Below are 27,065 nucleotides of genomic sequence, written 5' to 3'. Positions count from 1 at the left end.
CGCGCCGCCCGCCCCGCCGCGCGCTCGCTTGCCTCCCGGCCGCACATGTGTTTCTGTTTTGTGTTGTAGCATTTGTTCTGGAAGCTCGTATTTACATTTTAAGTGTATCTGGTGAGTGGGCTGGAGCCCTCGTCTGGGCTGGGGGGGAAAAAAAGCCGTTTGGTTCGTCTTTTAGCCGCTCTTTCTTTTTCTCTCCGGTTTCGCATCACTCCAACCAGGTAGGAGCTGAAAATGAAAATCCACAATGATCAGTTTGCGGGGTCTGGGAAAGTTTTTTTTTTTCCCCTTTTTTTTTTCTTAAGAGGGGAAAGGTAGGAGGAAAAAAACTGGGGAAGGGGGGTTGGGAGGAATTGAATGAATAAAAAGGGGAAGGAAGGCGGACCCACGTGGTTTAATCGGAGACAGACAGAGATCCCATTGTTCAAAATCAATTAAAAAAAAAAGAAAAGCAGACAGGGCGAAGACGCAGGGACGCTGGGGGAAAGTAGCGGTGGAGCGGGGCACTTTGCAGCCGGAATCGCAGGGACCCGCTGAGCTGCACGCTCCGGGAGGGGCCGGGAGAGAGTTGGGCACCATTAAAGTTTAATTTTTGTGTCTGTGCGAGCAGGTGTTTTGGGCTGGGGGCCCGCTTTATTCGCGCCACCTCCCCACTGACCCGCGGGGGGCAGCCCACCCGGAGGGATTCGGCTAATTAGAGCCCTAGGTCGGAACCCCCAGTCTGAGGCGGAATTGGGGGCTCACGCGGGGGTTCGATAGAATTGCATTTGAGTGGGCTTGGGGGGGGGTGCGGAGACAAAAGCAGCAGGTGGGGCAACCGGGGAGGGGGGAGTTCCTTCACCACCCGAGGAGCCAAAAGGGGATCTTTGAAGTGTCCCGAAGCCTCCTCTAATTAAAACCCAGGAGATCAGAGACTCCCTCTTGCTTTCCCTTCACTTTTTTGGGAACCTGGCTGCAACTGTGATGCGATGTAGGCAAACATAACTTGAGGATGGGCCGGGGGCTCTCCATTTTTTTTCTTTCCTTGAGCGGATTGCAGTCGGGGACCTGGGCTCCCGTGCGGGATTCCCCAGAGGAGGCGCGCCGGGGCCCGGGAGGGGTGCGATTTCCTCCCGGCTCGCCCCCTCTCCGCCCACCCCGCGGCCGCCACTTTGGGGAGGGCAGGGGAGGAAGTGGAGGCCGGTGGCTCGGCTGGCTCCCCTCCCCCCGCGCAGTTTATAACCCGTCCATTGTGCGCCGCTGCCCCGTGTCTCCTCCAGCGCGACCATGCCCAGGAAGAAGGCGGCGGCGGCCTGGGAGGAGCCGAGCTCGGGCAACGGCACGGCCCGCGCCGGGCCCAGGAAGCGCGGCGGCCCGGCCGGCAGGAAGCGCGAGCGGCCCGAGCGCTGCAGTAGCAGCAGCGGCGGCGGTAGTAGCGGCGACGAAGATGGCCTGGAGCTCGACGGGGCCCCCGGTGGGGGCAAGCGCGCCGCGCGGCCGGCGACGACCAAGGCGGGCGGCGCGGCAGTGGTTATCACCGAGCCGGAGCACACCAAGGAGCGCGTGGTGAGTGCGGGGCCGGGGGCGGGGGTTGGGGGAGGCGAGGGCCGCGGCGCGTCACCGCGCGCGTCCTGACCGGGGGCGGCGGGCCCCGCGCAGGCCGCGGGCTGAATCATCGCCGCCGCCGCCGCACAACAAAAGGGCGCGGGGCAGGCGCGGGCCGGGGCCTACCCGACCCCCGCTGCCTCCCGCCCGCGCGGCCGTTGGCCGTTGGGGCGCGCGCCCCGGGCCCCCCGCCGGGGGAGGGGCGGCCGGAGCCCGCGCCCGCCCGCGCGAGGGGGTCATGGCCCCGCCCCCGGCGCCGCTCGATCCGACTCCCTCCGCCTCCCCTCCCCCTCCCGCCCCGGGAAGGGAGACTTTTGCAAGTTGTCTCCGGCCGGAGGCGGGGAGGCGCGCACCGAGCGCGGGGCGCGGCGCTGCGTGCCCTCGGCTGCCCCGGACCCCCAGAACAGCCAGTGGGCCTGGGCGCCCCGGGGGAGGGGGCCGCCGGCGGGCTGCGGGGAGCGACGGTTCATGCCGGGGCTTTGAGGTTCCCGCCGCCTCGGCTCCGGCGCTCCCGGGGGGCGGGGCCTGGCGGCCGCCGCGCATGCCCCATGCGGCCCTGCGCCGACTCGCGCTGCCGGGGAGGAGGGGGAGGCGGGGGTGGCGGGCGCTGGGGCAGGGTGCGAGGGCGCATGCTCCGGAGAGGCTCCCCCTGGAGGTCGGGCAGCCCCCCCCCACCCGCAGGGGGGTTTGGGCTTTGTTCGACTCTTGCGGTCCGAGCGTGCGGATGCTTGATATGGGCTCTGTGCGGTACTCCCCCGAGGCAAGAAGCATCTCCGTGGTCTGAATGAGTTTCAGTTTGCTCATTAGAGTTGGTCTTCAAATGTTAATTAAGATCGTGGCCAACTTATGTACCTGCAAAACCTTGCGGAGCCAGAGCTCTTAACCTGGGATCAGATGCTCAAAAGCCACAGGTTTAGTGTGGAACGTGTCTTTAGGGAGAGGGCCACAGCTTTCCCCAGATGCTCCAATAACTTCAAAAGAGTAAGAACTTCTGCTAAGGGTCTAGAGTCTGACAGCCTCAAGAGGTCTTTTTCTCAATACCTTTTCTCGGTGCTTTCCTCCCGAGGATCTCAGGCAGTGTTTAAATGGTTAAAAATACTGTGCTTCTAGGTCCACTTTGTAGATGAGAAAACTGGGGCACAGAGCATAAGGGCCTAGCTGAAGATCACATGGGGCTAGATTTCCACCGGGCTCAGGTTTTCTCTGATGTCATCCTTAACGCCTCTGCAAATTCATGTGAAAATGCCTTACAACTGTCCTCTCAGTGGAAAGGATCAGATGATGGAGGAGGGTGACGTGAAGGAGAGCCTCTATCACTGAAATGTCTTACCCAGGGTTGGGGACCCAGGCCAGTGCCAGGGCAATGGCCACAGTATTGCGAAAACAGCACAGGAAGTGTTTCCTCTTAACAAATGTGGGGGGCCTCAGGGGCCTCAGACATTTGCCCTCCAATCACAGTGTTAAGAGGGAACTGAAAAGAAAGGCCAGCTGGGGCTCTGCCTCTGCTGTATTGTCTGGGTGTTTCTAGTCCACCTGTTAGAGCAGTGATTTTAGTTGTCAGGAAGTAAAAAATTCTTACTCTGCTGCTGAGATTCACCGAAGAAGATAGTCACAGAGAGAGTGCAGTGCACTGGCCAGCATGCCATCCTAGGCTCAAGGAAGGTGGGAGACAGGTCCCAACAAAGGATGCTTCTCTGTGTCTCATGGAAAGCACACACCTCAAGCTTCAAGTTCTTCTTAGCGTCCATTGGTCCAGGCTCAAGGCCAGGCCCATGCTGCCCTATCGCCTTCTCATTGCCTCGTCCTAGGTGGGCATGGCCTGTGGTCCTGGGTGTATCCCTGGCTCAGGTTCCTGGACTCCAAGGGAAGCGCCTGGTAAGCAGTCATGGGAATCCTGTCTGCTGCCACAGGCCAACAGCCGTCCCTAGCTTATTCCAGAAAGAGGCTTTTTACTGAGAATTTTGCAAGCCTTGCCACTTGTTGAGGGCTGTTGGAAGGAGGTTTGCGTGAGAGCAGCTGCCAGGAGTCGTCTGAGCTGCGTTGCCTTCAGTCAGCGCTGTAGGTGTTGGGCTTGTGAAAGGTGACCCCCAGTTGCTGGGATGGATGAGGGAGAAAGTTGCCTCAAGGAAGAGATGTGTGTTTTTATGAAACATTCTTGGGATTTCAGTCTTGGAAAATGCTCTCTCCAAGGACCTCACGTTTCTCTGTAGTTACATCCGATGAGCATTTTTATGATCCTCTGGGGTTGATGCAGCCTGAATTCCCTGTGAACTTAATAAACCCGTAGGTAAGACAAGCAGCCTTGGCTGAATCCTAGAAGATAGGTGAGCAGTCGAAAACTGTCCAGGTCTTTGTAGTTCTTCAGTGTTGGGTTGCTCGGGTTTTGTGAATCCTGCGACAACCCAGTCTTTTCCAAAAGGACCAAATAAATACAACTAAAAACTGAGCATGAAGCCTGTTTGAGTTGATAGCCCACTGGGGAATCATTGTTGCTGGCATGATTCTGAATGGTCTTCCTTCCACCGAGAGCAGCCTTCTTAAATGGATATATGGTAAAGGTTGACTCTGGCCTCACAAACATGCTTCTTGCACTTGGGCAATAATTCAGAAATCACTTTGGTCCAGAAACCCCATTTTGTTGATGGAAGACGCTCATCGCCCGTTTCTGCCCAGGCTGTTGGTCTCAGCCAGCTTCCGTGACCAGGTTGTTGCAGGCAGCCAGGTGAAATGAAGTTCCCTCATCCTGTTGGGAGACGGGTTTTCTCAGCTTTTCTGCCACGTGTCTTGCAGACACAGGTGGTATGGCTGCTGCCTTCATCCCTAAAACAATCTCGGCCCATCTGCAAAGGCCCTGTTCCACCTGGGGGTCCCACGTCCTCTGGCTCTCACGGCCCTGGCAGCTGCCCCTGGAGTCCTCTGGGTGGAGCCACCACACACCTGGGTGTGTTCAGGTCTGTAACAGAGAGGGACAGGGGCTGTGATTTTAAGAGGTGTCAGGAGTTCCAGTCCTTCCTTGAATTTTAAATTTCATAGAAGGTGGACGGAAGAATTAAGTTAGAGAGAAATAAAGGTAAGCAGCCTACAGTCACAAGGTACATAGGTAAGAGCATCTAACGTGTGAGGAAGTGAGGCCCAGGACATAAAAACCCAAGTAAGGAACCTTTTGCCACCCTCCTGGGACTCAGACCTCTGTTGCTGGGTTAGACCCGGTTTCCCACACACGCTTTGTATCAGAAACAGAAAGCTCGGCGTTTCGTGTAAATGCCCAGCTGGCTGATGGGCCAGTACCCACGAGCCCGTGACCTCCTGGGCAGAGGCTGGCATCTGCAAGTCACAGGGAAGACGTTAAACCCTGCTCATGCCCAGGGTGCTGGAGGCAGTTCTGGCAGGCTAGGTGTGGAGGGTGTCACAGTCGTAGCAAGTGCTGTGACAGCATAGGGGTCCCCTGCCCGCCGGGGGACCAGTGGGGTCAGCCTGGCCTGAGGTTGACATCATTCTGCTGCTTTTCCCCACCCATCTCTGGCCTGGCAGCTCATCCCCTGGTGCATGAGTTCCCTCCTGAGTCTCTGCTGCCCCTGCATGTGGACCTGCGGGGTAGTGGAGAGTAACTCAGTGATGGGGGCTGAGACCCAGGCGCGCCTTCCGCCCGGAACCTGACAGTCCTCTGATGCTTTGTCCCCGACGCTAGACCTACCTGTAGAATGTTCCCGCCAGGCCCGCCAGTTAAACCAAGAAGGGGAGATAACCGGGGGAAACTCGGCTCCCATTCCAGTAACCCGAGGCTGTGGGTGCTGGGGCTTGGCCTACCCTGACTAAGGTCATTTTCTGAATAATTAACGCAGCGAAGTCACTCTCCAGCCCTGGCTGCTTTGTCACCCCTTTGCGAGCTGACTGTGGGTGTGCCCGGTGGATGGATGCATCCCCCAGCCCTGCCCACGTGGCCGAGCATGGTGGGGCCGGTCCAGGGCTGGGGTGGTTTACAGAGTCCCCTAAGACGTGGAATTCCCCCCCCTCTCCCGGGAAGATGTGTTCCTCTCACCCACCGCACTGGGAGTCGTCACCACCCAGAGGTTAGACCTGGATTTGCAGCCCTTGGGTCTGTTTTTTTCTTGGTGCCTTCCAGGAACGCTTTGGTGAATGGAAGGAAAAACCCCTTCTTTGCTTTTCTTGTCCTGGGAGGATGAGGTGTAGAGGGTGAAAGCAGAACAGGAAGTTAGGCTTCCCCTGCCTGGGTGGAACTGAGTGGGGACTTCAGAATTGAACCTGTGACTCAAAGTTGACCTTAAAAAGTGTCCCAGGCATCTTAAGAACCAAGGGAAGGCTGAGAACAGAGTGAGTGCTGCCTGGAATTGGACTGTGGCTTCTTAAAGTGGCACGTGTTCCCCGTGACAGTGAACGCTTGTAGCCCTAGTGACGGAGGATGGAGGCCGAGGGATGCCAGTGGGGCCACTCACCATTGGTCCTCTGTCCCTCAGCCAGCAGCGAGACTGAGCCTCTCAGAGGCTACCCTGGTCAGACCGGTGCAGCCCCACCCAGGTCCTCCTCCCTCTGGTGGAAATGAGCTCCAGGCTCTCGAGTCCCTGTCCCCGCCAAGGCTCCTGGCCATGCGGGCAGCACACAGGGAGGATGGGTGTGTCGTCGCCAGGCAGAGAAGCCATGGGGCCCTCAAGGCTTCAAGTCCACGTGCGGCCTGCTGTGCTTGCAGCCTTGGCCCCGAGGGTGATGGTTTTCCCACTCACTCCCTGTGTGACACGGTGGCCTCTTGGAAATACCTGTGTGAGGCAGTTGGCAGCGTGGCGGGGAGGAAGGCCCCTTGGCTTCCTTTGTGGTGCTTTGCCAAAGATGTTTTAAGAGAGAACCCAAAGGATAAAAACGAACGTGGGCTTAACCAAGGAGCTGCCGGGGCATCTCAGGTTCCGCACGTTCAAGCGGCTGCCGAGGTGAAGATGAGGCCGGGCCCCTCCGTCCACGGGTGAAAGCAGGAATGACGACTGCCTTTTCTTTGTTTCCTGCAGTCGTTGGACAGGTTTGGGAAGCTAGAAGAGCATCGCGAGCTAATTCTTTTTCCCTCTCTCTCTGTCTCTGTAGAAACTTGAAGGGTCTAAGTGCAAAGGGCAGCTTTTGATTTTTGGGGCAACCAACTGGGACTTGATTGGTCGGAAAGAAGTGCCTAAACAACAAGGTATGAGCCACGGTTTCTAAACCCATCCGATGCTGCTACTGATTGTTTCCTGTGTGTTAGGTGTGTGGTGTGGCTCTGGTGACCACCGCCAGGTAGGTATTCTCAGCTTTTACAGCAGTGTTCAGCTAGGCTGAGTGACGTGCCCAAGGCCACACAGCCAGTCTGGTCGTGGGGCTGTGTTCGAACCCAGGTCTTTGGCAAGACTTTCACTCGACAGCTCTGCTCTTGAAAGAAGGTTGGGATTAAATTGAAGGATATAAGTCGTAGCCTCAAATGAGCACCAACACATTTTTTTCCTTCTTGTGTCATTTATTTCCATTAAAACGAAGAGGCTGGTGTTGTGGGGATGTCAGACTCCCCTCAGTATTTGTCACGTGTCAGATGGTAAGCTTGTTGGACGTTTCGGAAGAGTCCCTGTTCCTTTGCACACTGTGAAATTGCTGTGGGAACTGGTTTGACGGAGCAGGTAACAGGTTGGGGGAGCAGAGACGTCCCAAGAAGTAACTTAGTCCCCAAAGGCTTTAAGAAAATGTGTGTCTTTCCTCGGGGGAATACCAGCCCATCCAGGAGAAGGGAGGCTGGCCCTTTGCCACGTTTTATGGCTTCTTGATCTCATTTGGAAGGATTCCTGAAGTACTTTCCAGCATCGCCCGGTGAACCAGTGTTTGCACACTGACACTCCCCAGGGCCTCAGGGTGGGCCGCGGAGATCCTCTTGTTCTGTGGAAACATCAGGCGGGGTTTCAGCGGCGCTCAGGGTCCAGCTGAGACAGAAGCAGGCTCGAGCTGTTGTCTGCTGTCATGGAAAGTGTCCGGTCTTCAGGACCAAGCTCTTGGCCGAGCTGCCTGCCTGGTATCACCTGGAACCCTCCCGGGAGCCGTCACCTCAGTCTCCCTCCCAGTCCCTGCACATGTGTCCCGTTGTTGCCTCGAGCTGATCTGTAACTGAGTGGCCCACCTGCAGTTGGAGACACTGCAGAGGGGGAGGTAGGTGCCACGGGGAGAGCAGGGCTGCGTCTATTATTATATAAGTAAACCAAAAAGAAAAAAGTGTTTTTAACAGCCACACCCCTAGCATGTGAAAGTTCCCAGGTCAGGGATTGAATCTGAGCTGCAACTGTGACCCACAACACAGATGCAGCAATGCTGGATCCTTTAACCCACTGCTCCAGGCTGGGGAGCCAACCTGTGCCTCTGCAGCAACCCAAGCCATTGCAGTTGGATTCTTAACTCACTGCCACAGCAGGAATTCCTAAACAAGATTTTTTAAGAAGTGTTTTTCAGGCATTCCCGCCGTGGCTCAGTGGTTAATGAATCTGACTAGGAACCATGAGGTTGCAGGTTTGATCCCTGGCCTTGCTCAGTGGGTTAAGGATCCCACGTTACCATGAGCTGTGTAGGTCGCAGACGCGGCTCGGATCCCGCATTGCTGTGGCTCTGGCATAGGCTGGCAGCTACAGCTCCGATTAGACCCCTAGCCTGGGAACCTCCATGTGCCACGGAGTGGCCCAAGAAATGGCAAGAAGACAAAAAAAAATTTTCCAGCATCCTTCAGCTCTCAGGGCCCTTGAAGCCAGACACGAAGGGAGGGAGAATTGGTTTTCCACTGGTGCCAAACATGAGGGAAGAGGATTTTTCCTTCCCACCCTGGTCTTCCCCAGTCCCTCCCAGCCTTGAAGTGTGCCTTCCTTCCTAGAGGGCCCGTAGCCTTTGGGTGCCTAGCACTGAGGACCGTGTAAAAGCAGCACCACCGCACCTGAGGCGTCCTTTGGTTTCAAGATGGCTGTGATTTGTGCTCCACCTCTGACGAGGACCAGGCCAGGGACTGCCGCTGTGTGTTTAGTTTGACTTGGATCCCTGCGCGGGTTCCTAGGGCGGCCCTGAGAATTCCTGCCTCTCACCAGCTGATGGCATCTTGGGCGTTGACGTTCCTGGAGCTCATGCAGGGGGCAAACGAGAGCATCTTCCCACGTGTGAGATGGGTCCACGTAGCCACGCTGGGTCAGCCAGCGTGTCCCTGGCCCCTTTGCCCACAGACATGGTACATGGCATCTATGCCACCATGACAGTTTGCCTCCAAGATGAACAGCCCTTAGCACAGGTGTGAAGGCTCTCGTTTCTCATTCGCTCTTTCTTTCCCAGGACATTGCCAGGTCTTCTTTCACCTTTTGGTAGTTAGAGGGGTGTCTTCAGGTGGAGAAGCTCAGGGCTGTCCCCAGTGGCAGGGAACTTCCCTCCTCTGCCTGACCTTCCCTGTAACGAAGAGAGGCCTCGCCTGGTGCCCTCTGCTGGTGAGGTGCCAGCAGGGCGGGCACAGTTTGATAGACTTTCCCACGGAGCCAGGTACTTGATAGAGAAACAGTGGCCTTTCAGTCCATTCCTGCATCCAGATCAATCTGACACAGTTGACTTGGCAGCAGCGAGCATTTCATAATAGTCATCACAGACCTAGAAACAGGCTCGTTTTTCTGTTCTTGAGAGTCCCAAGCTGAGAATATTCAGCCAAAAATTGGCTATGTCTTGTTCACTAATAAGGTGCAGAGGAGGTGGCTGTGTCTTTTGCCACTCCTCCCGGGCCGAGTGCCTGCTTTGCTCCAGGCACAGGGAGGCCCCCGCCCTTGGGTTGCAGGAAGGCCCTGGGAATTCAGTAGGATAAGTAGTGTGACGGGATTCACAGGGCCTGGGGTGACGAGTTAAAAGGTGGGAGTGGGCGGGCAGGGCTTCTCTAGCGGGGGCTGGATCTGAGGTCTGAAGGACAAGCAGGGGGCAAGGAAGGGCTTCTGGGGAAGCAAATTCTTGGGCAGAGCTAGGGGTCATGATCTGGCCGGCACAACGGGACCCCTGAGAAAGATGGGGATGGAGATGTGCTGGCGTTGGGCAGAGGGCCCGATAGCTGGGTGCGGGGGTTGGGGAGGGGCGGGCCCTTTGGAGGGTGGGGACACTTGGGTTGGCCCCCAGAGAGCCTTCTGGCTGCAGGACCCCCCACCTTCAGGTGGAGGCCTGGGAGGGAGCTGCCGTGACAGGGGAGGGAGACTCAGGTCTGATGCCTGCTTTTCTGGGTCGGTCCCATCCCGAGGGGCTGTGGGTGGGAGGCACCTGCCTTTTGGCTGCCAGTATGCAGCCATTGCCCGTGGGTCTGGGCCAGAGACAGAGGTGGAACAGGGTCTTTGGCGGCTGACAGGTCCCCTCTGGGCCCCAGGCACTCCTGAGGGGGTACCTTACACGGGGCTGGGCCTTTCCGGCTGGGGACGGTCAGGGCAGGTCTTTGCTCACGCCAGGTGTCTGATGTTTTCTCTTCCCAGCTGCTTACCGCAACCTGGGTCAGAACTTGTGGGGGCCCCACAGGTATGGGTGCCTGTCGGGGGTCCGGGTGCGGACGGTGGTTTCGGGGTCGTGCGCTGCCCACAGCCTGCTCATCACCACGGAAGGGAAGCTGTGGAGCTGGGGTAAGTGACTTGCGGCCAGGGACCGGGGGACTCACGGAGCGGGGCCCCTCAGGGTGGGCATCCTTCCTTGGTCCCCTGGCCCCAGCTCCTCTGCCCCGTGAGCACACCCCCCTCACTCCTCTGCCACGTTTTGGTCCAAATCCTCTTTAAACAACCTTTTCCTGAATGAATCTGGATCTTTGCGATACCAAGGTGTCTAGAATTGAGTTCCTATTTTGGGCACTTTGTCCCCCAGCGCACAGCACCCCCCGCCCGCGGCACAGTGTGACGTAGACCTCTGTTCTTGTCACTTTAAATGCCACCAGCTTTTCTCTCTGCCACGTCGTGACATCAGCCCGAGTCTCTGCAGTCTTGTTCCTGTTTCTTCTTCCGTTTCCCCAGACAGTGGAGTACTTTTTCCACAGATGATCAGCTGGCCCCCCTGCTGGCCCCCCTGGCCTGGGTGCAGGGGCTTGCCCTTCAGCTTCCCTGCCTTCATGGTCCCTGCAGAGGCTTCCTTGCCTCGTGTCCAGTTTCTCTTCCTGATCAGTCCCTCTGGTCCTGTCCTGGCTGAAGCTGTTTCCCCCACACCCTCTGGTGGCTCCTGGACTCTTCTTCACCCGGAGGGTGTTGGCATTTGTCCTCACCCTTTGTTTCTGGTCCTTTGGCTGGTTCTGCGTCCATATGACTGCATTTTTATTTCGGGCTGTTTGAACCATTTTTTGCAATCTCATGAGCGGCTGTACCAAAGTCCAAATATATTAACATCTGCTGTCTTCCCTGCACTCTGCTAATTTTGTAATTCTCTTGAAAAAAAAAAGCTAACAAGTGTGTCTGGCCCAAATTTAAACTTTGTAGTTTCTTGGTGACACGCTGACATTGCCACGATTTTCCTTTTCTCCCAGTTGGAGTTGTGTCCCTCCCCCAATGCCCCCCCCCCCCCCCCGCAGAATGCTGCCTTCTGTGTCAGAGTTTCCAGCTTCCTGTGTCTTTCCTTTCCCTTTTTTTTTTTTGTCTTTTTAGGGCCACACCCACAGTATATAGAAGTTCCCAGGCTAGGGGTTGAATTGAAGCTACAGTTGCCGGCCGACACCACAGCCACAGCAACACCACGTCCGAGCCAAGTCTGTGACCTACACCACAGCTCACGGCAATGCCCCATCCTTCACCCACTGAGTGAGGCCAGGGTTCGAACCCAGGTCCTCATGGATACTAGTTGGGTTCATTAACTGCTAAGCCACAAAGGAAACTCCCTTTCTTTTTTTTTTTTTTTTCTTTTGCTTTTTTTAGGGCCACATCTGAGGCATATGGAGGTTCTCAGGCTAGGGGTCAAATCAGCTGCAGCTGTCAGCCTACACCACAGCCACAGCAACACCACATCTGAGCTGAGTCTGTGACCTACACCACAGCTCATGGCAATGCCAGATTCTTAACCCACTGAGGGAGGTCAGGGATCAACCCTGCATCCTCATGGATACTAGTCAGGGTCTGTTACTGCTGAGCCCCGACAGAAACTCAGCGCTGTCTTATTTCTGATCTCCGCTGAATTTCTCTTAATATGGTGCTTCTGAAAACGTCCCCTGGGCTTCCCTGTGGGCAGGGAATGATTCGAAAACCTGTGATCTCACCTGGCTCCAGAGGAAAGATATGCCCATGAGCAGGCTTGCCACATTAGGGGGCACCAGCCAGCGGGGCTGTCCCTAGTCCATGGTGAGTCTCTGGAAGGTACAGTACCCAGGACAACTCGTGGTTTGTAAGTCAGGAGGTCTACACCTGCTGGCCACTTGGCCTCTCACATTTGCCAAAAGCTCATGGTTGGTGCTTCTTTAAGGTGCCTTTCACCGTGAACTTGGGCAGTTTCCGTTAAAAGGTGGTGTCTGGGAATTCCTGTCGTGGCTCAGTGGTTAACAAACCCAACTAGTATCCATGAGGATGCGGGTTCGATCCCTGGCCTCACTCAGTGGGTGAAGGATGGGGTGTTGCCGTGAACTGTGGTGTAGGTCGCAGACCCCACTTGGGTCCTGAGATGCTGTGGCTGTGGCCTAGGCCGGCAGCTGTAGCTGATTTAACTCCTAGCCCGGGAACCTCCGTGTGCTGCGGGTGCGGCCCTGAAGAGCAGACTCCGTAGCTAAAATAAAAGCTGGCGCCTGCCGTCCCCCCAGAGCTCCACCATCAAGGTTGAAAGACGATCTTCCTCTTGACAGCCGGTCACACCTTCTTAAGCCTTGTCCACCACAGTCGGGGCTCATCTTTGGGGCTCTGCCCCCCCTCTTTCCTGAATGCAGGGTCAAAGGTCTCATTGTTGGGGAGGCTGCGGAAACACCCCCTCCCCTTCCCGAATTACCTGACTTTCTGGCCCGGTGTAATCTCCCAAAATGTTCAGTGGCAAGTGTGCTTCCTCTCTTGGTTATAGAGGGACCAGGGGGAGGCCCAGCCCACGGGAGGGTCTCGTCTGGGGACTCTTGTAGGCTGTGATGAAAACCAGGGGAGGTTCAGGGATGCTCAGCCTGCTTCTGGTCCCCCAGCTCCCCACGTCTGCTTTGGGCTGAATGGGGGTGAGGGTGGGGGCTGGCCGGCTGGGCTCCCGGGGCCTCCTGCCCCGATTTTGCACCAGCACAGCCCCAGAAGCAGAGGCAGGCCTGCCACAGGAAGGGCCTGTATTCAGAGCAGGCTGGCCTTTGACACCCCCCCCCTGCAGTCCATGGCCAGGTGGGCTTAGAAGGAGAGACGAGAAAGGGTCCGTGGTGGGTGCTCAGAGCCCTGGGGGAGCCAGACTCCTACTCGGCAGGTGTCACGGTCTTAAAATACCTCTCGGAGTGAAGCGGATGAGGGGGTCGGTGTCTGGCAGGTGTGGTGAGAAGTGAGAGCTGTGAGTTTCCATGAGCCCGTCTGCTTGTGGTATGTTGCACCCAGGCCTGTCCTGGCTTCTCTGCCTTTTCCCGAGGGGGCAGAGAGCTGGTGGAAGTGCTGCGTGGGTGCCAGCCGCTGCCCCCGAGGAGAGGGTCAGAGCGGGTGCAGGTGAGGTGGTGGCTGGCAGCTGCCCTCAGAGGTGACTGTGGGGACAGCCCTACCCATCTTCCAGGTTACCCGACCCTGCTTGGCAGCCTCGAAAGGCTGGCACTGCCTGAGGAGTTGGCTCTCTCACCTGGTTTGGGTATGGGTTTGCAGGGCGCCTTCTGGGGGCCCAGACTCAGCCCTGCGGCTGCCCTGGCCGCCCACCCTCCTCCCCATGCAACCCTGTTCCTCACCCACAGGGCGAAACGAGAAGGGGCAGCTGGGCCATGGTGACACCAAGAGAGTTGAAGCCCCCAGACTCCTCGAGGGTCTCAGCCACGAGGTGATCGTGTCCGCGGCGTGTGGACGGAACCACACCTTGGCCTTGACAGGTAAGGAATGGCCGGTTCCCTGAAAAGCCATCAGAGGCCAGACGTCCACCTGGGGTGGGGGTGGGGGGAGGTGGGGCTGCCCCCCCACTGGATCAGAAGGTCTGACTCTCCAGGAGCCTCACCCACAGGTGCAGGAGGCCCGGGGCCGAGGATGGGTGTCTGCTGGGAAATGGTTCTGCCCTGAGCGGCCCGCCCCACGCCCTTTTGGGAGAGTCTCCCTAGCATTCTTTCTGGCAGAGGAGCTGTTTTTATTATGCTTGAGCTTTTGATTCCAAATGTAGTTCAGAACGCCCAGCATTATTTTCCCTTTTGTCATGAATGTCATTCTTTTCCTTCCAGAAACAGGCTCCGTGTTTGCGTTTGGGGAGAACAAGATGGGGCAGCTGGGCCTTGGCAACCAGACAGATGCTGTTCCCAGCCCTGCGCAGGTACCCGCCCTCCTCCCCCCTTCGGGGCCTCTGTTTCTCTTTTGTGTTAGGTTTTCTGGGGGGAGATCAGCCAATTGCCATTATTTGAGTTACTGAAACCCTTGTAAAAGCAGCTCTCAATGCTTTGAATGGAGCAGGTTTAATATATGGTCACAATTGAAGAACGTCCTCAAAATAGTTTTTTGTTCCGACTGAAATAATTGGTTCCAGAGGCCTATTTTAAGCCTGTTTTATTCCACAGAAAGTGGAAATCGTTACGTGGATGTGATTTGTCCCTACTTGCAGGTACTTTGAGTGTTGACCTGTAAGAAGTCACCTGCTAAGTGCTTAGAACGCAGGAGGTAGGGAGTTCCCTAATGGCTCAGCTGAGTCAGGTTCTGTGTGGCTGGGGTTCGATCTCTGGCCTGGGAACTTCCACATGCCATGGGCGTGGCCGGGGGGGGGCAGCAAATGGCAGGTGGGTCGTCTCTTATTCCTGAGAAACTGCAGAGTAAGTTAAAGGGGTGGGATTTATGTTTAAAAAACCAACTACTGATAGGAGGCAGCAGGAGGCCAGTGAGTCTGATGAGGGGAGGGACTCAGATTTCTTGATCTTGAAAAGGGACCGTGGCCAAGTGTACTTGCGGTTTCTTGGGAGGATCTTTTTTGCTTTTTAGGGCTGCACATGCAGCATGTGGAAGTTCCAAGGCTAGGGGTCGAATCAGAGCTAGAGTTGGCGGCCTACACCACAGCTCACAGCAACACTGGATCCTTAATCCATTGAGCAAGGCCAGGAATCGAACCCACATCCTTATAGATACTAGTCGGTTTGTTACCCTGAGCCACAGCGGGAACTCCCTTGGGAGAATCTTTGAGTGATGCTGTTTTGTCAGCTCAGCAGGGAAATGTGACGGTTGCCAGGGTGAGCAGGGCCCAGGACGAGCCTTGGACCCAGCGCCCCATCTCCAGTCTCATCACCTTCCCTGATTTGCCTTGTGGTTCGTGCCCTCCAGTTCCCCCAGCTGGGCTTTCCCAGACTGACTAGTTGCAACATTGAGTCTTCAAGTACTTTCTCAGATTTGTTTCCAAATCCCATGTGAAATTACTCAGGGCCTTTGCTGTCTTCTTCTGTCTTCTTGTTTCAAACCATTATATTTCTTATTCACACCTTCAATTAGACTCATTAGCAGGCAGCTCTTACAGTAGCAAAGAGAGTGTAAAACAGTTCATCTTACTGGTGGGCAAAAATGCTTGTAAAAGCTTTTTTTTCAAGTTGCCTGACATAAGCACTGGTGACTGAAGTGCGCCTTGGAGGCTAAATGTGACTGTTTTCTGTTTTCTTTGCCCTCGTACCCACGCCGGTCAGTTGAATTTCACATTCACTGGGCACCAGAACATGCGAGGCCTGGTGTTGGGCATTTTAAGGGTTACAAAGACTCAGGGACATCATTTGCCTGCCTTTGAACTTGACTGGGAGGTGTTTTCTTTATGTTCTCAGCTTTTGCCTTCAGCGTTGTTGGGCCCATTACAAATCCTTTGTAGCCTAGTAATTGTTTCACACCAACCTATGGGGAGGTAGAGACTTGATCAATCCTTTAAAAAAAAAAAAAAAAAAAAAAAAACTGAAAGTCTCCTGTCTTTTCTTTGCAGATAATGTACAACGGCCAGCCAATTACCAAAATGGCCTGTGGGGCTGAATTCAGTATGATAATGGACTGCAAAGGAAACCTCTATTCCTTTGGGTGCCCTGAATATGGTCAGCTGGGTATGGAAGAACCTTTTTTAAAAGCTCTGTAATCTAACTGTATGTCTAGAACCAGAAGGCGGTGTGGGGCTGCACACACATGATAGAAATGTGGGTAATTGATCGCAGATAATGGCCTCGGTCCATTAAGTGCATGTCTCGTTGAGTGGCCCAGCGTGTCGTGGAGTCTTCCAGTGACTTCATGAAAATCAAGGCTTGTGTCTGACAAAAGATTTTTTTTTTTCCTGACATGGGAACTCATTTTTATATGAAATGATTTAAAAAAAATTTTTTTTAATCAAATCACCTTCATTCATTTTCATATTTAAAGATTTGCCTTCATTGAAAGTGAGAAAATGACACCAGAGTAAGGATGTTCTGAAAACTTGGGCCTTGGCCGTTATTCCAGGGTCGCCGTGACGGAGCCGGGACCCCATCACAGTGGGATTCCCTTCCCAATTTGTGTCCCGAAGCAGAATACACTCCTCCAAAACACATTTATTTGTATTTCATCGAATAGAAAAGAAAAGCCGAGAAAGCACTTCCCGGTACTTGTTACTGAGTACTCCGCTCTCTGGAAGTCGAAAGTGCTTTTCGGTCCTGGTTCTACAAGGTCTCCATTTTTTTTTCCCCATCTGATACCCAAGTGTTGTTTCCTCTGGTGTCTTCCCACCTCCCGGCTCCTTCCAAGTGGGAGGTGAGGAGTGGGCGCCCTCTGCTGGCTCCTTAGCGGCGTGCCACTCCGGATCCTCGGCAGCCCCCGGATCTGGGTTGCCTGGGTCTCCGCGTCATTAAGAGCAGGCAGATGGAAGTCGGTATAAATAGAACGAGGAGCATCTCACTGGCCTTTAGACTTCAGGGAACAGTGACTTGGTGAAACTAAATATACTTAAGTCAGAGTGAATAAGAAAGAACAGCCCCTCTGCACATCCAGTGTTGGTTGCCAGGGAGTTGCCAGAGACTGTTGGCGAAACCGTTTCCATGGCCACAGGCCCTGGAGCTTTCCCCAGCCCCGGGCAAAACACCGGAAGCGAGTTTCTGGTCTACTTCCGGAACCGTGTGCAGCCCCCCTGCTGCCTGCGGCTGCCCCAGATCTGCGGACAGGCAGCTCGACATGACAGGTAGATTGTCCTTCAGGGACACGAAATGACCTTGGTGATGATGCTGATGGCTGGCGTTTATGAGCAGTTACCGTGAGCCAGTTCCCCTTTAAGCACTTGGTACAGACTCATTTGCTTGGTTTACACTCAGTTGTAATAGGTATTTCATGAAATTGGTTTGATTTCTATATGTAGAGTCAGTTATTCTTCCCAGCTTATTTTAAAAGGGATTTTCAGGCCTTCTCTTGTGGCGTAACGGGTTAAGGATCTGGTGTTGTCATGGCAGTGACTTGGGTTAGCGGTGGCCTAAGCCACTGCAGTGGCACAGGTTTGATCCGTGGCCTGGGAACTTAAACATTCCAGTGGTGCGGCCAAAGGAAAAAGATGGCTTTCAGTCTCATTGTCCAAACCCAGAGAGGTCCTTTCAGAGTTAGAACGTGACCTTGGTGCAGTGCGCCCAGCACCCGCTCAGCCCCACTCTGGCTGTCCTGTGCTTACTGGGTCTGGCAAGGCAGAGACGAGGTGGTTTTGACAACCACGGCGATCTGTCAGGTTACTGGTAATTCATACTAACACAAGTCTGGGAAATAGTGCTGAACATTTTGGTCCATTCTTGGCCCATCCGGTACTCCTCAAGCCCCCCCACCACATGGGGCTCAGGAGGCCATTCCTTTGGATCTGCAGCCTCCTGCTGTGGGCTGCGGCCCGGCCCCAACATAGACACACATGCAGAGAATTGTTACAAAATTCCTCTGTTTCAGAAAGCGTCCTGGGGTGTTTCTTAGTCTGTTCTATTTGGTTTTTTAAAAATAGCTGGTTTCAACCCATAATATGGATTCCTTGCCCCACTAATTGGGTCATTGCCTCAGACTGGAGGACACTGCCTTGGTCGACTGGGGTCTCCGGGAGCCCCCGACTGGCCCACTGGGCAGGTGCTGATGATTGGCTCTGTGGTGGCTGCAGGACACAACTCGGACGGGAAGTTCATCGCCCGGGCGCAGCGGATAGAGTACGACTGCGAGCTGGTGCCCCGGCGGGTGGCCATCTTCATCGAGAAGACGAAGGACGGCCAGATCCTGCCCGTCCCAAACGTCGTCGTTCGGGATGTGGCCTGCGGCGCTAACCACACGGTAAGGTGTCAGTGCTCCTGGCTTTTCTTCTGGCTTCCTGGGCATCCTGCCCCGCCCCCAGGGCTTTGCACCCTCAGTTGTCTGGGGGCGTTATTCTCACCAGACGTCTACAGACAGAGCTAAACTCCAGGGTGCTAAGGGTTGGGATCGAGCTGTGAACAGTGTTTCTGCTTTTGTCTTCTGTCTGATAGAACCTGCGGACATCCTGTGGCAGAAAGACTATGGGGGGGCTTGAATGGGCTTAATCATTGAGGGTGTTTTCTTAAAAGATCCCTCTAGACAAATGGCAAGAGGGTTTTTGCATATGCATCTTTTTATCTTAGTTCCCTCTCTGTAGTTGTGTGGCCTGGAAGTGCCTGAGGGTCAGACTTGTTTTTCCTTCTCTCTTGAAGTGCGGTGGGGTGGGAGTCCAGAGACAGGTTGGTCTCCTGTGTGCAGCTCAGCAGCTGAGTGACCTCAGGGCTGGGACATCGCAGTCTCCCCCAGGCCAGCAATGGCTGCTCACACGTGCAGTGAGGGCAGGAGAAATAGATCTTATTTAGGCCTCTGGTGTCAAACTGTGTTAACAGATTGTACATTCACACAGTGCAAACATGAGACATTTTATTGTTATATTATTTAGTCTTTTTAGGGCTGCGCTGGCGGCCTATGGAAGTACCCAGGCTAGGGGTCGGATCAGAGCAATGGCTGCTGGCCACAGCCACGCTGGATCCAAGCCGTGTCTGCGACCTACACCACATCTCATGGCAACACTGGATCCTTAACCCACCGAGCAAGGCCGGGGATCAAATCTGCATCCTCATGGATACTAGTCAGGTTCGTTACTGCCGAGCCACAGTGAGAACTCCTGTTACGTGTTATTCTTAGTTGAAGTATAGTCGTGTTTGTTTTGGTGTCCTGCAAAGTGATTCAGTTTTATAAATATATATTCATGTGCTTTTTCAGGTTCTTGTTCTTTATAATTTATTAAAGGATACTGAGTGCTCGTGCTCTTCCGTAGGTCCTTGTTGTTTATCTGTTTTATTTGTAGTAGTGTGTAGCTGCTAATCCCAAACTCCAAACTTCAACCTCCCTCTTCCTCTTTGGTAACCATCGGTTAGTCTTCTATGTCTGCGAGTCTGTTCCTGTTTTGTAAGTTCACCTGTGTCGTGTTTTAGATTCCACCTATACTGATACCATATGGTCTTTCTCTTATTTCTTTTCTGTTATTGAAGTGTAGTTGACTTACAGTATGTTAATTTCTGCTGTACAGCAAAGTGACTCAGTTATACATAGATACACAGACCCATTCTTTTCCACATTTCTCCATTTTCTCCATTTTATTGAGGTAGGAGTGATTTACCATGTTGTGACGGTTTTCGCTTGATGGCACAGTGACTCGGTTCCGCATGGACACAGTCCTTTCCGGATTCTTTTCCCACATAGACCTTCACCGACTGTTGGGTAGAGTTCCCTGTGCTAACAGTAGGACCCTGCTGTTGATGCATTCTGTGCATTCTCTGACTTCCTTCACTTAGGATGGTAGCCTCTGGGTCCGTTTATGTTGCTGCAAATGGCATTATTTCATTCTTGTAAATGGCTGAGTAGTATTCCATTGTATGTCTTATCTGTCAGTGGACACTTGGGGCGCTCTGTGTCTTGGCTGTTGTGAATAGTGCTGCTGTGAACATAGGGGCGCATGTAAGAAGATGGATTTTATTTTATTTTTGTTTTTATTTTTTTTTTTAGGGCCGCACCCACAGCATATGGAGGTTTCCAGGCCAGGGGTCTAATCGGATCTACAGCTGCTGGCCTACTCCACAGCCACGGCAACGCCGGATCCTTAACCCACTGAGAGAGGCCAGGGATCAAACCCGCAACCTCATGGTCGGATTGATTTCTGCTGCGCCACAACGGGAGCTCCCAGAATATGGATTTTGAATTGTTGGCATGTTGAAATGCGCACAGCACCTGTGACTGGGTGGAGGTGACCTGGGTGGACCCATCTGCAGGTGGACCCGAGGCGGGTGGGGCTTTTCTTCTGGACTCTGCCTGCGGGTTAGTCAGGATCGAAGTAGGAAGTGGAGCACGTCGGCCTGCTCTGGAGACAGAGCCCTCGTGCTGCTGATGGGGGGCAGGGGAAGGCTCATGACGGGACGATGGCAGGAACGGGAAATAGCAAACATCCTCTCGAGGCCGCGCCGGCTGCCGGCGCCTCCCCCATCAGAGGAGGCTCATCTTGGTTGTTTCTGCCCTTGGTCCTCAGCCACTGGCACAGGCTCTCGGGACAGCGGAGATGCCGCTGATTCCCTGTTGCAGCCCTGCGTTTTCTGTCTCCTGCAGCTGGTCCTGGACTCCCAGAAGCGCGTCTTCTCCTGGGGCTTCGGTGGCTATGGCCGGCTGGGCCACGCCGAGCAAAAGGACGAGATGGTCCCCCGCCTGGTGAAGCTGTTCGACTTCCCCGGGCGCGGGGCATCCCAGATCTACGCCGGCTACACCTGCTCCTTTGCCGTCAGGGAAGTGGGTCAGTGATTCCCCGGCTGGGCCTCTGGAGGACGAGTCCAGAACAGACTCGCGGTTTCCCGCCCTGGCCCCTTGCTCCGTGGCGAGTCCCGTAGCCCTGTCCTACTCAAGACAGCGGGACTGTGGCTTCCTCGACGTCTCGGGTTCTTTGGACCGAGTGCTCCTTGTCACGTGTGCCAGGCATTGTGCCCGGCGGGTCTCCTCCTTACCTTTCTCCTGGGTGTTGCTGAGAGGAGAATCCTGCCCTGGAGGTGATGGTCTCAGTGGGGACCTGTTTGTCTTTCCCAGGTGGTCTGTTCTTCTGGGGGGCCACCAACACGTCCCGGGAGTCCACCATGTACCCCAAGGCCGTGCAGGACCTCTGCGGCTGGAGAATCCGGAGCCTGGCTTGCGGGTGCGTGAGTGGGATGTCTGTCCTGCCTCCCTCCCGGGTGCGGTGGACACACTTGGGCCCCCCCTGTCGGGGCGTCGGCCCCGGATTCCAGAGTCAGGAGGGGCAGGAGGGCTGTGCTCACCTCGCCATGGCCTCCGCAGAAAGTCACCTAGAGTGTTCCCGGCCTGGCGTGTGCGCTCTCGCTTCGGGTTCAGAATTGCTGTTAGTTAGGAGGGAGTCGGTTACTGCAACACGTGGGGAAGAAGGAAGTGTCCCAAGTCAGTTCTCAGTTTGTTTGGGGGACGCCTGTGGCGCTGTCTGGCACTTCCCGGTGAGGAGTTTGCTGATCCAGACCACCTGCCAGGTCGTGCGGGAATGACAGGGTGGTCGTTGCGAGGATTGATGTGGCTTTTGCCACCTTTAGCCCCGCCCAAGTTACTGGCCGTCACATTCCACCTGCTTTAGAATGAACTCTGCTTTCATCCTGATTCGGTGTCTCCTTTCCCAGTGTGTGTGTGCCTCCAAAAGTGACCCCCCTCCAGGAGCCCCAGAACCCGAGTGGGGGTGTGGCGGAAAGGTCTGGGGTCCTGTGGTTCCTGGGGCCCAGGGCTCTGCAGCTTGGGCCTGTGGGGGACAGCGTTTGGGGTTTGAGCCCGTGCCGTGTTGTTTGGAAATGGAGTTTTTAATGGGACTTGCTGGATTTTAACACCAGTAGGTCACAGCCTGCACTCAGGCCGGGAGCCCACAGGCTGTGGCCCGGGCCACCGGGTGGGTGCAGCGCTGACGGGCTCTGCCTCTGCAGGAAGAGCAGCATCATCGTGGCCGCAGACGAGAGCACCATCAGCTGGGGACCATCGCCCACTTTTGGGGAACTGGTAAGCTGGTCCCTGCCAGGCAGAGGCAGAGGCAGAACCCGGCCTGGGCTCCCTGAACCGCTTCCTGAAAATACGCAGAAGGAAAGCGGTCATGGGGGGTGGTGGTTCCCTTGTCTCTTGAGGGTCCGCAGTATATCCCCTGACGTTTGGGCCCCTCCAGCTGTCAGTTACTCTCTGCCCATCATGTAGTCGGGAAAGTCTCTCCTGTCCTCGGTGTTAAGCGGAAGGCGGGGTGGGGGGGGCATCTCGACCCCCTGCATTTTGTCAGCTGTAGTCGTGGGGTGGCGTCGAAAGGAAAGAGGGCAGTTTCTTGTCCCTGCAGGAGGGTCTTGGTCACCAGGAACAGCGTGTCCTTTTAAACCGCATGGCCAGTACTGACCGCGTGTCCCGGCTTCCTGGTTTCTAGCTTCTTAGGTCATTTGCGGACATTCCTCCGTCATTTTTCTCAAATGAGTTTGTCTGTGTTCCCTGCTTTTGAGCTCAGCGGCCTGAGTGATTAGAACCCACGGCCCTCGGTTTTCCGCCCTCACTTGGCCTTCTCGACCAAGGGCCTGCTTCTTAGCCTCTGGGCCGTGGTGAGTCCTCACCGATCAGCAGCTTCATCGAGAACAGGTGGGCTCTGGAGCGCATCCCGACGGCCTGCCGCCTCTAATGGCAGTTTGAGCGTCAGCCTGGCTCTTTTAGTTCCGCTGGGAGCAGGTCTTATTCCTTCCCCTCTGCTTTCGTGGATGGGAGCTGACGGGGAGCTGCTCCTCGACCCCCGCCCCGTCTCAGGGCTGGAGGCCAAGGGTGCCATTTGCTCAGGGCTGTGCGCACAGGTGCAGTCTGGTGGCTGCCTGGGGCTGGGCCCCCGGGGCCTCCAAGCCCCTGGAGGACCAGGCACATGGTGGCCATGGTTCCCTTTCCAACTGGTGACCCCAGTTCCCTGAGCATCCCCTGTTCACCTTGCCAGGGCTACGGGGATCACAAGCCCAAGTCTTCCACCGCGGCTCAGGAGGTGAAGACGCTGGATGGCATTTTCACGGAGCAGGTGAGCGCGGTGCCCAGGCATGGGCGAGGCCAGGGTGCCAGAGCAGAGTTGGGTGTGCTGCTCAGTCAACTCGCTTTTGGCCTCTGGTTATCGTGGCCCTTTTGAGCCTAATCTGACACCTCCTTGTGCTGCTTTCCTGTCCCTGTGCTAAAGTTTTCTGGTGGTGGTGGGTGACAGGGAGGGCATAGAGGCCAGCTGCCCAGGCCCTGTCACTGCTCACCCTGAGGGCCATCTGCCAGGGTCCAGCCACAGCAGGTTTGTTTCAGGCCACGCATCAGCCACGTCTGCTTTGCACCTTCACCCTGAACTCTCTGCACCATTAGGCTGCGGGGCGAGGCCCCTGGCTGTTAGCCCGCCAGGCTGCCAGCCCTTGTCACGGAAGCACAGGTGGGGCTTGTGCCCTCCTCATACTGGGCAGGATTGTGGTCCAGAAAGGCAGAGGGAGTGGGGGCATGGTCCCTGAGCCCCCAACAGCCTCTGCCAGCAGTCGGTGTCCAAACCCTGCCTGCTGGGCGTCTTTCCATCCCGTCCCCTGTGGCAGCCTGGAAGCAGGCTGGCAGGGTGTCAGTGGCAGGTCACCTTATCACTGGTGGTCCTCCACTGAGGGCTTTTTTGAGCTTTTTTAGGGTGCCTCCGTTTTGATCCCCATACCGACCCCATTGGCCAGCGCAGCTGCTGGGGTCCACGGCATGTCTTGTGCTGGTTACCCCGAGCGTGGTGCGGGTGGAGCTGGAGCGCCCTTGCCCACCCACACTGGTTGGTCCCCAGGTCGCCATGGGCTACTCACACTCCTTGGTGATAGCGAGAGACGAAAGTGAGACCGAGAAGGAGAAGATCAAGAAACTGCCAGAGTACAACCCCCGGACCCTCTGATCTCGCGGAGTCTCTCGGCTCCACCTCTCGCGGCAGCTGTCATTTCCATGTGCACTGGGACGAGAAGTCGAACGAGGAATTTGTAAAAAAGCAAAGGTTGACCGAAGGTGCATTTTTGTTAGACTCCCTGAAGTTCCGTTTTATAAGTGATTCAACGTCAACTACCTTTTCTGTATGCTTTCCAAAGTGTTTTTTTTTTTTTCCCTCTTACTGTTTAATTAAAATATTTGCTCATAGTTGACTTACCATTCCTACAAAAGAGGCAGAAACTTTGAGCAATCTAGGTTTTTTTCGGTTTGTTTTTTAAGTTGTTTTTCCTTTTGTCCCTTCTTCTCTCAATACATTTCTCAAAACTCCCCTCTCCGGTTGTGATGAGCGATGTGATCCGAGCGGAGTCACCACGTGCTCAGAACAAAGTGTCCCTTGGGGGAGCCGGCAGCACCTGAGGCAGAGACGTCCCCGGTGGTGGATCTCCATCCAAAATCACACCCGCGTGCTGGGAAGCATCTGGGTCACTTCTTTCCTGCTTTTCCTTCTAGACCGGCTGAGGCCGCGTGTGTTCCGCTTCTCCCCTTGGCTGCTTGTAAGCCCCACCGCCTTTTGGCTGCGACATTAATAGAACCTGCCATTTCCCCCCTGGCGGGGGTCTCGGATCTGTGTTTAGCCATCTGTGTTGACTTTAGCTGTCAAAGAAGTCCAAGTGGAAATCAGGTGATCGTGGAACCAATGGGGACTTGGGCGAGGGTGGGCAGACATGGGGACCATGTATCTGGTTCGAGATCCGACCTGAGGGCTCCTCGGAGCTGGGGCTGCGTTGCCAGCAGTTGCCGTTAGAGATGGACCAGCCAGCGGTAAACAGTGCGTTCCGGAGTGAGTCCTTGCAGAGAAGGATCAGCCCTTTGGGTGACCAGCCTTTTACTCCCCCCTCCGCTGGATCCTGCTGGAACGACTTGGTCTGTTTCGGAGGCTCGGGTCCCTGTTCCGTTATCCCAACTCTCTTGTCACGTTGGCTTGGCTGTGCTACCAAATAGTTGGGATTACAGAAGACGTCCCCCTTCCCCGCGTCGGTGCAGAGGCTGTGACCGCCACCCCAGCTCCCCCGCCAAGCGCCCTCTGCCCGAGCCCGTCACCGGCGCTGCGCTGCTCTGCGCGAGTTACGAGGTGCCTTTCCCGGAACCCTCCTCTCGCTTGGACCCGAGAGAGGCGACAGCTCTGGCTGGGCTCTCGCTTTCGAGAGGGTCTGGACTGGTTTGGGTGCTTTAAAATAGATTTTTAGTTCAGTGGTGCTTCTGGGGGAGATGGGGGTAGAACTTCAGTGTGAGACTTGGGTGGATGGGAAAGTTAAATATTGGTCTTTTATTATTTTTCTTTTTGCTTTGCTATCGTTACCACTTGTCATTGTCTTGATGTTAAAATGCCAAAAATGACCTAGTCGTCGTTGCTTTTCCCCACTCGTATCCTCCCCCTCCTTGCGCTTCCTGACAGTGGCTTCTGCCTTTGAAGGCCGTGTCGCAGTATCTGTCCTGGCCAGTCCCAAGGCCTCGCGGGAGGAGGCCGGCCTGCGTCTGAGATTTGTCTGGCTTCATGCTCGTCTCCACTGTCCTGTGTGTATAGTCCAGGGGAGGAGCTTCTGCAACTTCAGAGCTTCTGCTAAACTAACCTGATTTGTCCAAATCACCCAGAATTCCCATCTCTGATTGAAGCTTCCTTGCATAGAACCCCTCGGTTTCCCCGGACAGACCTCTTTCCTGGTTCAGGCTTAGACGCATATGCTCCTTGTCCCCTCGCAGCCTCCCTTGGGTTGCACGGTCACTAGGAGAGTCAAGGGAGCAGTCACCCAGGTCCTGGCCTTGCAGGAGCTGTCCTTAACCAAGCGGGGCTTTGACCTTCAAGCAGACTTGTCTGAAACCCACCAATGGCTCTAGGACCCCTTGTCTGGGACCAGAGCAGAGAAGCATCTTCCAAGTGGAGATGGCCCTCTCCTCTCTCACAGTCACTCTTTTGGGCTTATTAGAATTTTAAAACGAGCTGCCTAGTGGGGAAGATCCTTTAGAACAAGGAGTTGGGGTCTGGGGAGAGGTGCGCTCCCAGAGGAGGTGGCACAGCGGCCTGGGCTGGGGGGTGCACATGGTGTCGACCCCTGGGGCACCTGAGTCTTCCAGCTCAGGAAGGAGACAGGGCCAGGAGGCTTGGAGTGAAGGGGAGAACCCAAGAAGAGCTTGTGATTTGGTCGAAGGTGCCTGGTTTAGTGCTGTAATTGTCTTTTTATATATATATTTCTTGGAGTAAACATTTTAAATAAACAGCATCATTGTTTACTCTGTTCGGCTTTTGCACTTCTTTTTCATCGGAACAAACAACACAGCACAGCTTCCTGCGCGCACCTCCTGCCCGGGGCCCCAGGGGAGCCAGTCGCTTCTAGGCTTCAACTTCTTGGCTTAAGCCGCGCTGGGGTTGGGCGGCTCTGTCCCCTGAAAGGTGCCCCCTTGGAGGAGAGGCTTCAGCGTGCCAGTGGCCCAACTCAAAGCAGTTGTTCCTTCTTGTCACACAGGGCTGTGAGAGGATGAGACGAGGCACGGAACACCTGCGTAGTGCCCTCAAACGTGATCCGCTCCACTTCTGCCCACCCTGTCTTCCTAAGGGGAGCCTTGTTGGCCCTAAAGCGCTTGTCACAAGTGGCACCCTACGGGCAATTTGGCAAGCTGTCCAGCAGGGGGCCCCAAGAAACCAATCCAGGCGTTTTCTGTTCAGCCCATGTTGACGGCCTTTGCTCCAGGCTTCTCCAGGCCATCAGCCACCAACATTCCAACACCGGTCCCCGTTTGTGGCGCCTCTGGGACCCGGCTGCTTTGTTAGAGCAGCCCCTCCTGTCAGACTTCCCTTTTCCACCTGGGGGCTGCCCGAAGCTTCCCATGGGCAGGAGAAGGGGAGGGGCGGGAGCGTCTGTCATTAAACCTCAGGGTTATTTGCCTTAACGGCCACTTTGTGCCATTAACGCGGGGATGGGCAGAGGTAGAAATGGGCAGCTCAGGGTCCTGGCGTGGGCATTTCCTCTCCCCTTGGCCTTAACGAGGGTCCCCTTAAGGAGAGGCTATACCTGCAAACCAAGGAGGCCAGAGCCTGGCCCTGCTCAAGCCCACTGTCCTCGGGGGCCCAGGATCCACTCTCCCATGGGGCCTGCCTCCTGCAGCTCCGTCCCTCAGCCTAGATCTTGTCACATCAGCGCAAGCATCCACAAAACCCACTTGTCGGGTGTCTAAATTGCAGGATCTCCGTGATCCCAACCTGTTTCCCACTGTAGGCAGAGACATTCAAGATGAAGGGGTAGCAGCAACTGCGCTGTGAGTGGCCGTCTTTCCAGCCCCGCTGCCCTCTCCCCCTTCCCCTTCCCCGCCAGTGGAGCCACCTGACAGAGGGGTTCCAGCCGCTCCACTTGCCTCCACTTGCCGTCTTTAGCT

The 27,065-nt window shown here is 55.5% G+C and overlaps 1 protein-coding gene across 5 annotated transcripts; it reads left to right on the top strand.

Annotated features, from left to right (window-relative positions):
- On the top strand, window positions 1-25,930 carry RCC2 (regulator of chromosome condensation 2). 5 transcript variants are annotated; one of them, XM_021095430.1, is made up of 13 exons: window positions 1-111; window positions 1,257-1,542; window positions 6,670-6,763; window positions 10,065-10,208; window positions 13,442-13,573; window positions 13,913-14,001; window positions 15,631-15,745; window positions 17,788-17,954; window positions 20,277-20,457; window positions 20,745-20,850; window positions 21,632-21,704; window positions 22,657-22,734; window positions 23,503-25,926. In XM_021095430.1, the coding sequence occupies exons 2-13, from the start codon at window positions 1,264-1,266 to the stop codon at window positions 23,605-23,607; spliced, it is 1,563 nt and encodes a 520-aa protein (XP_020951089.1). In that variant the 5' UTR covers window positions 1-111; window positions 1,257-1,263; the 3' UTR covers window positions 23,608-25,926. The 5 variants fall into 5 exon arrangements, 2 of the variants coding, with proteins under 2 accessions (XP_020951089.1, XP_020951088.1); XM_021095429.1 differs by having other exon boundaries at window positions 45-218; XR_002344917.1 differs by having other exon boundaries at window positions 58-218; window positions 21,632-22,734; window positions 23,503-25,930.

The sequence above is a fragment of the Sus scrofa genome, chromosome 6 (assembly GCF_000003025.6).
Source record: "Sus scrofa isolate TJ Tabasco breed Duroc chromosome 6, Sscrofa11.1, whole genome shotgun sequence".
In the NCBI taxonomy this organism is placed as follows: Eukaryota; Metazoa; Chordata; class Mammalia; order Artiodactyla; family Suidae; genus Sus; species Sus scrofa.
Note: the sequence above shows the minus strand (reverse complement) of the source record. Positions and strands in the feature narration are given on the sequence as shown.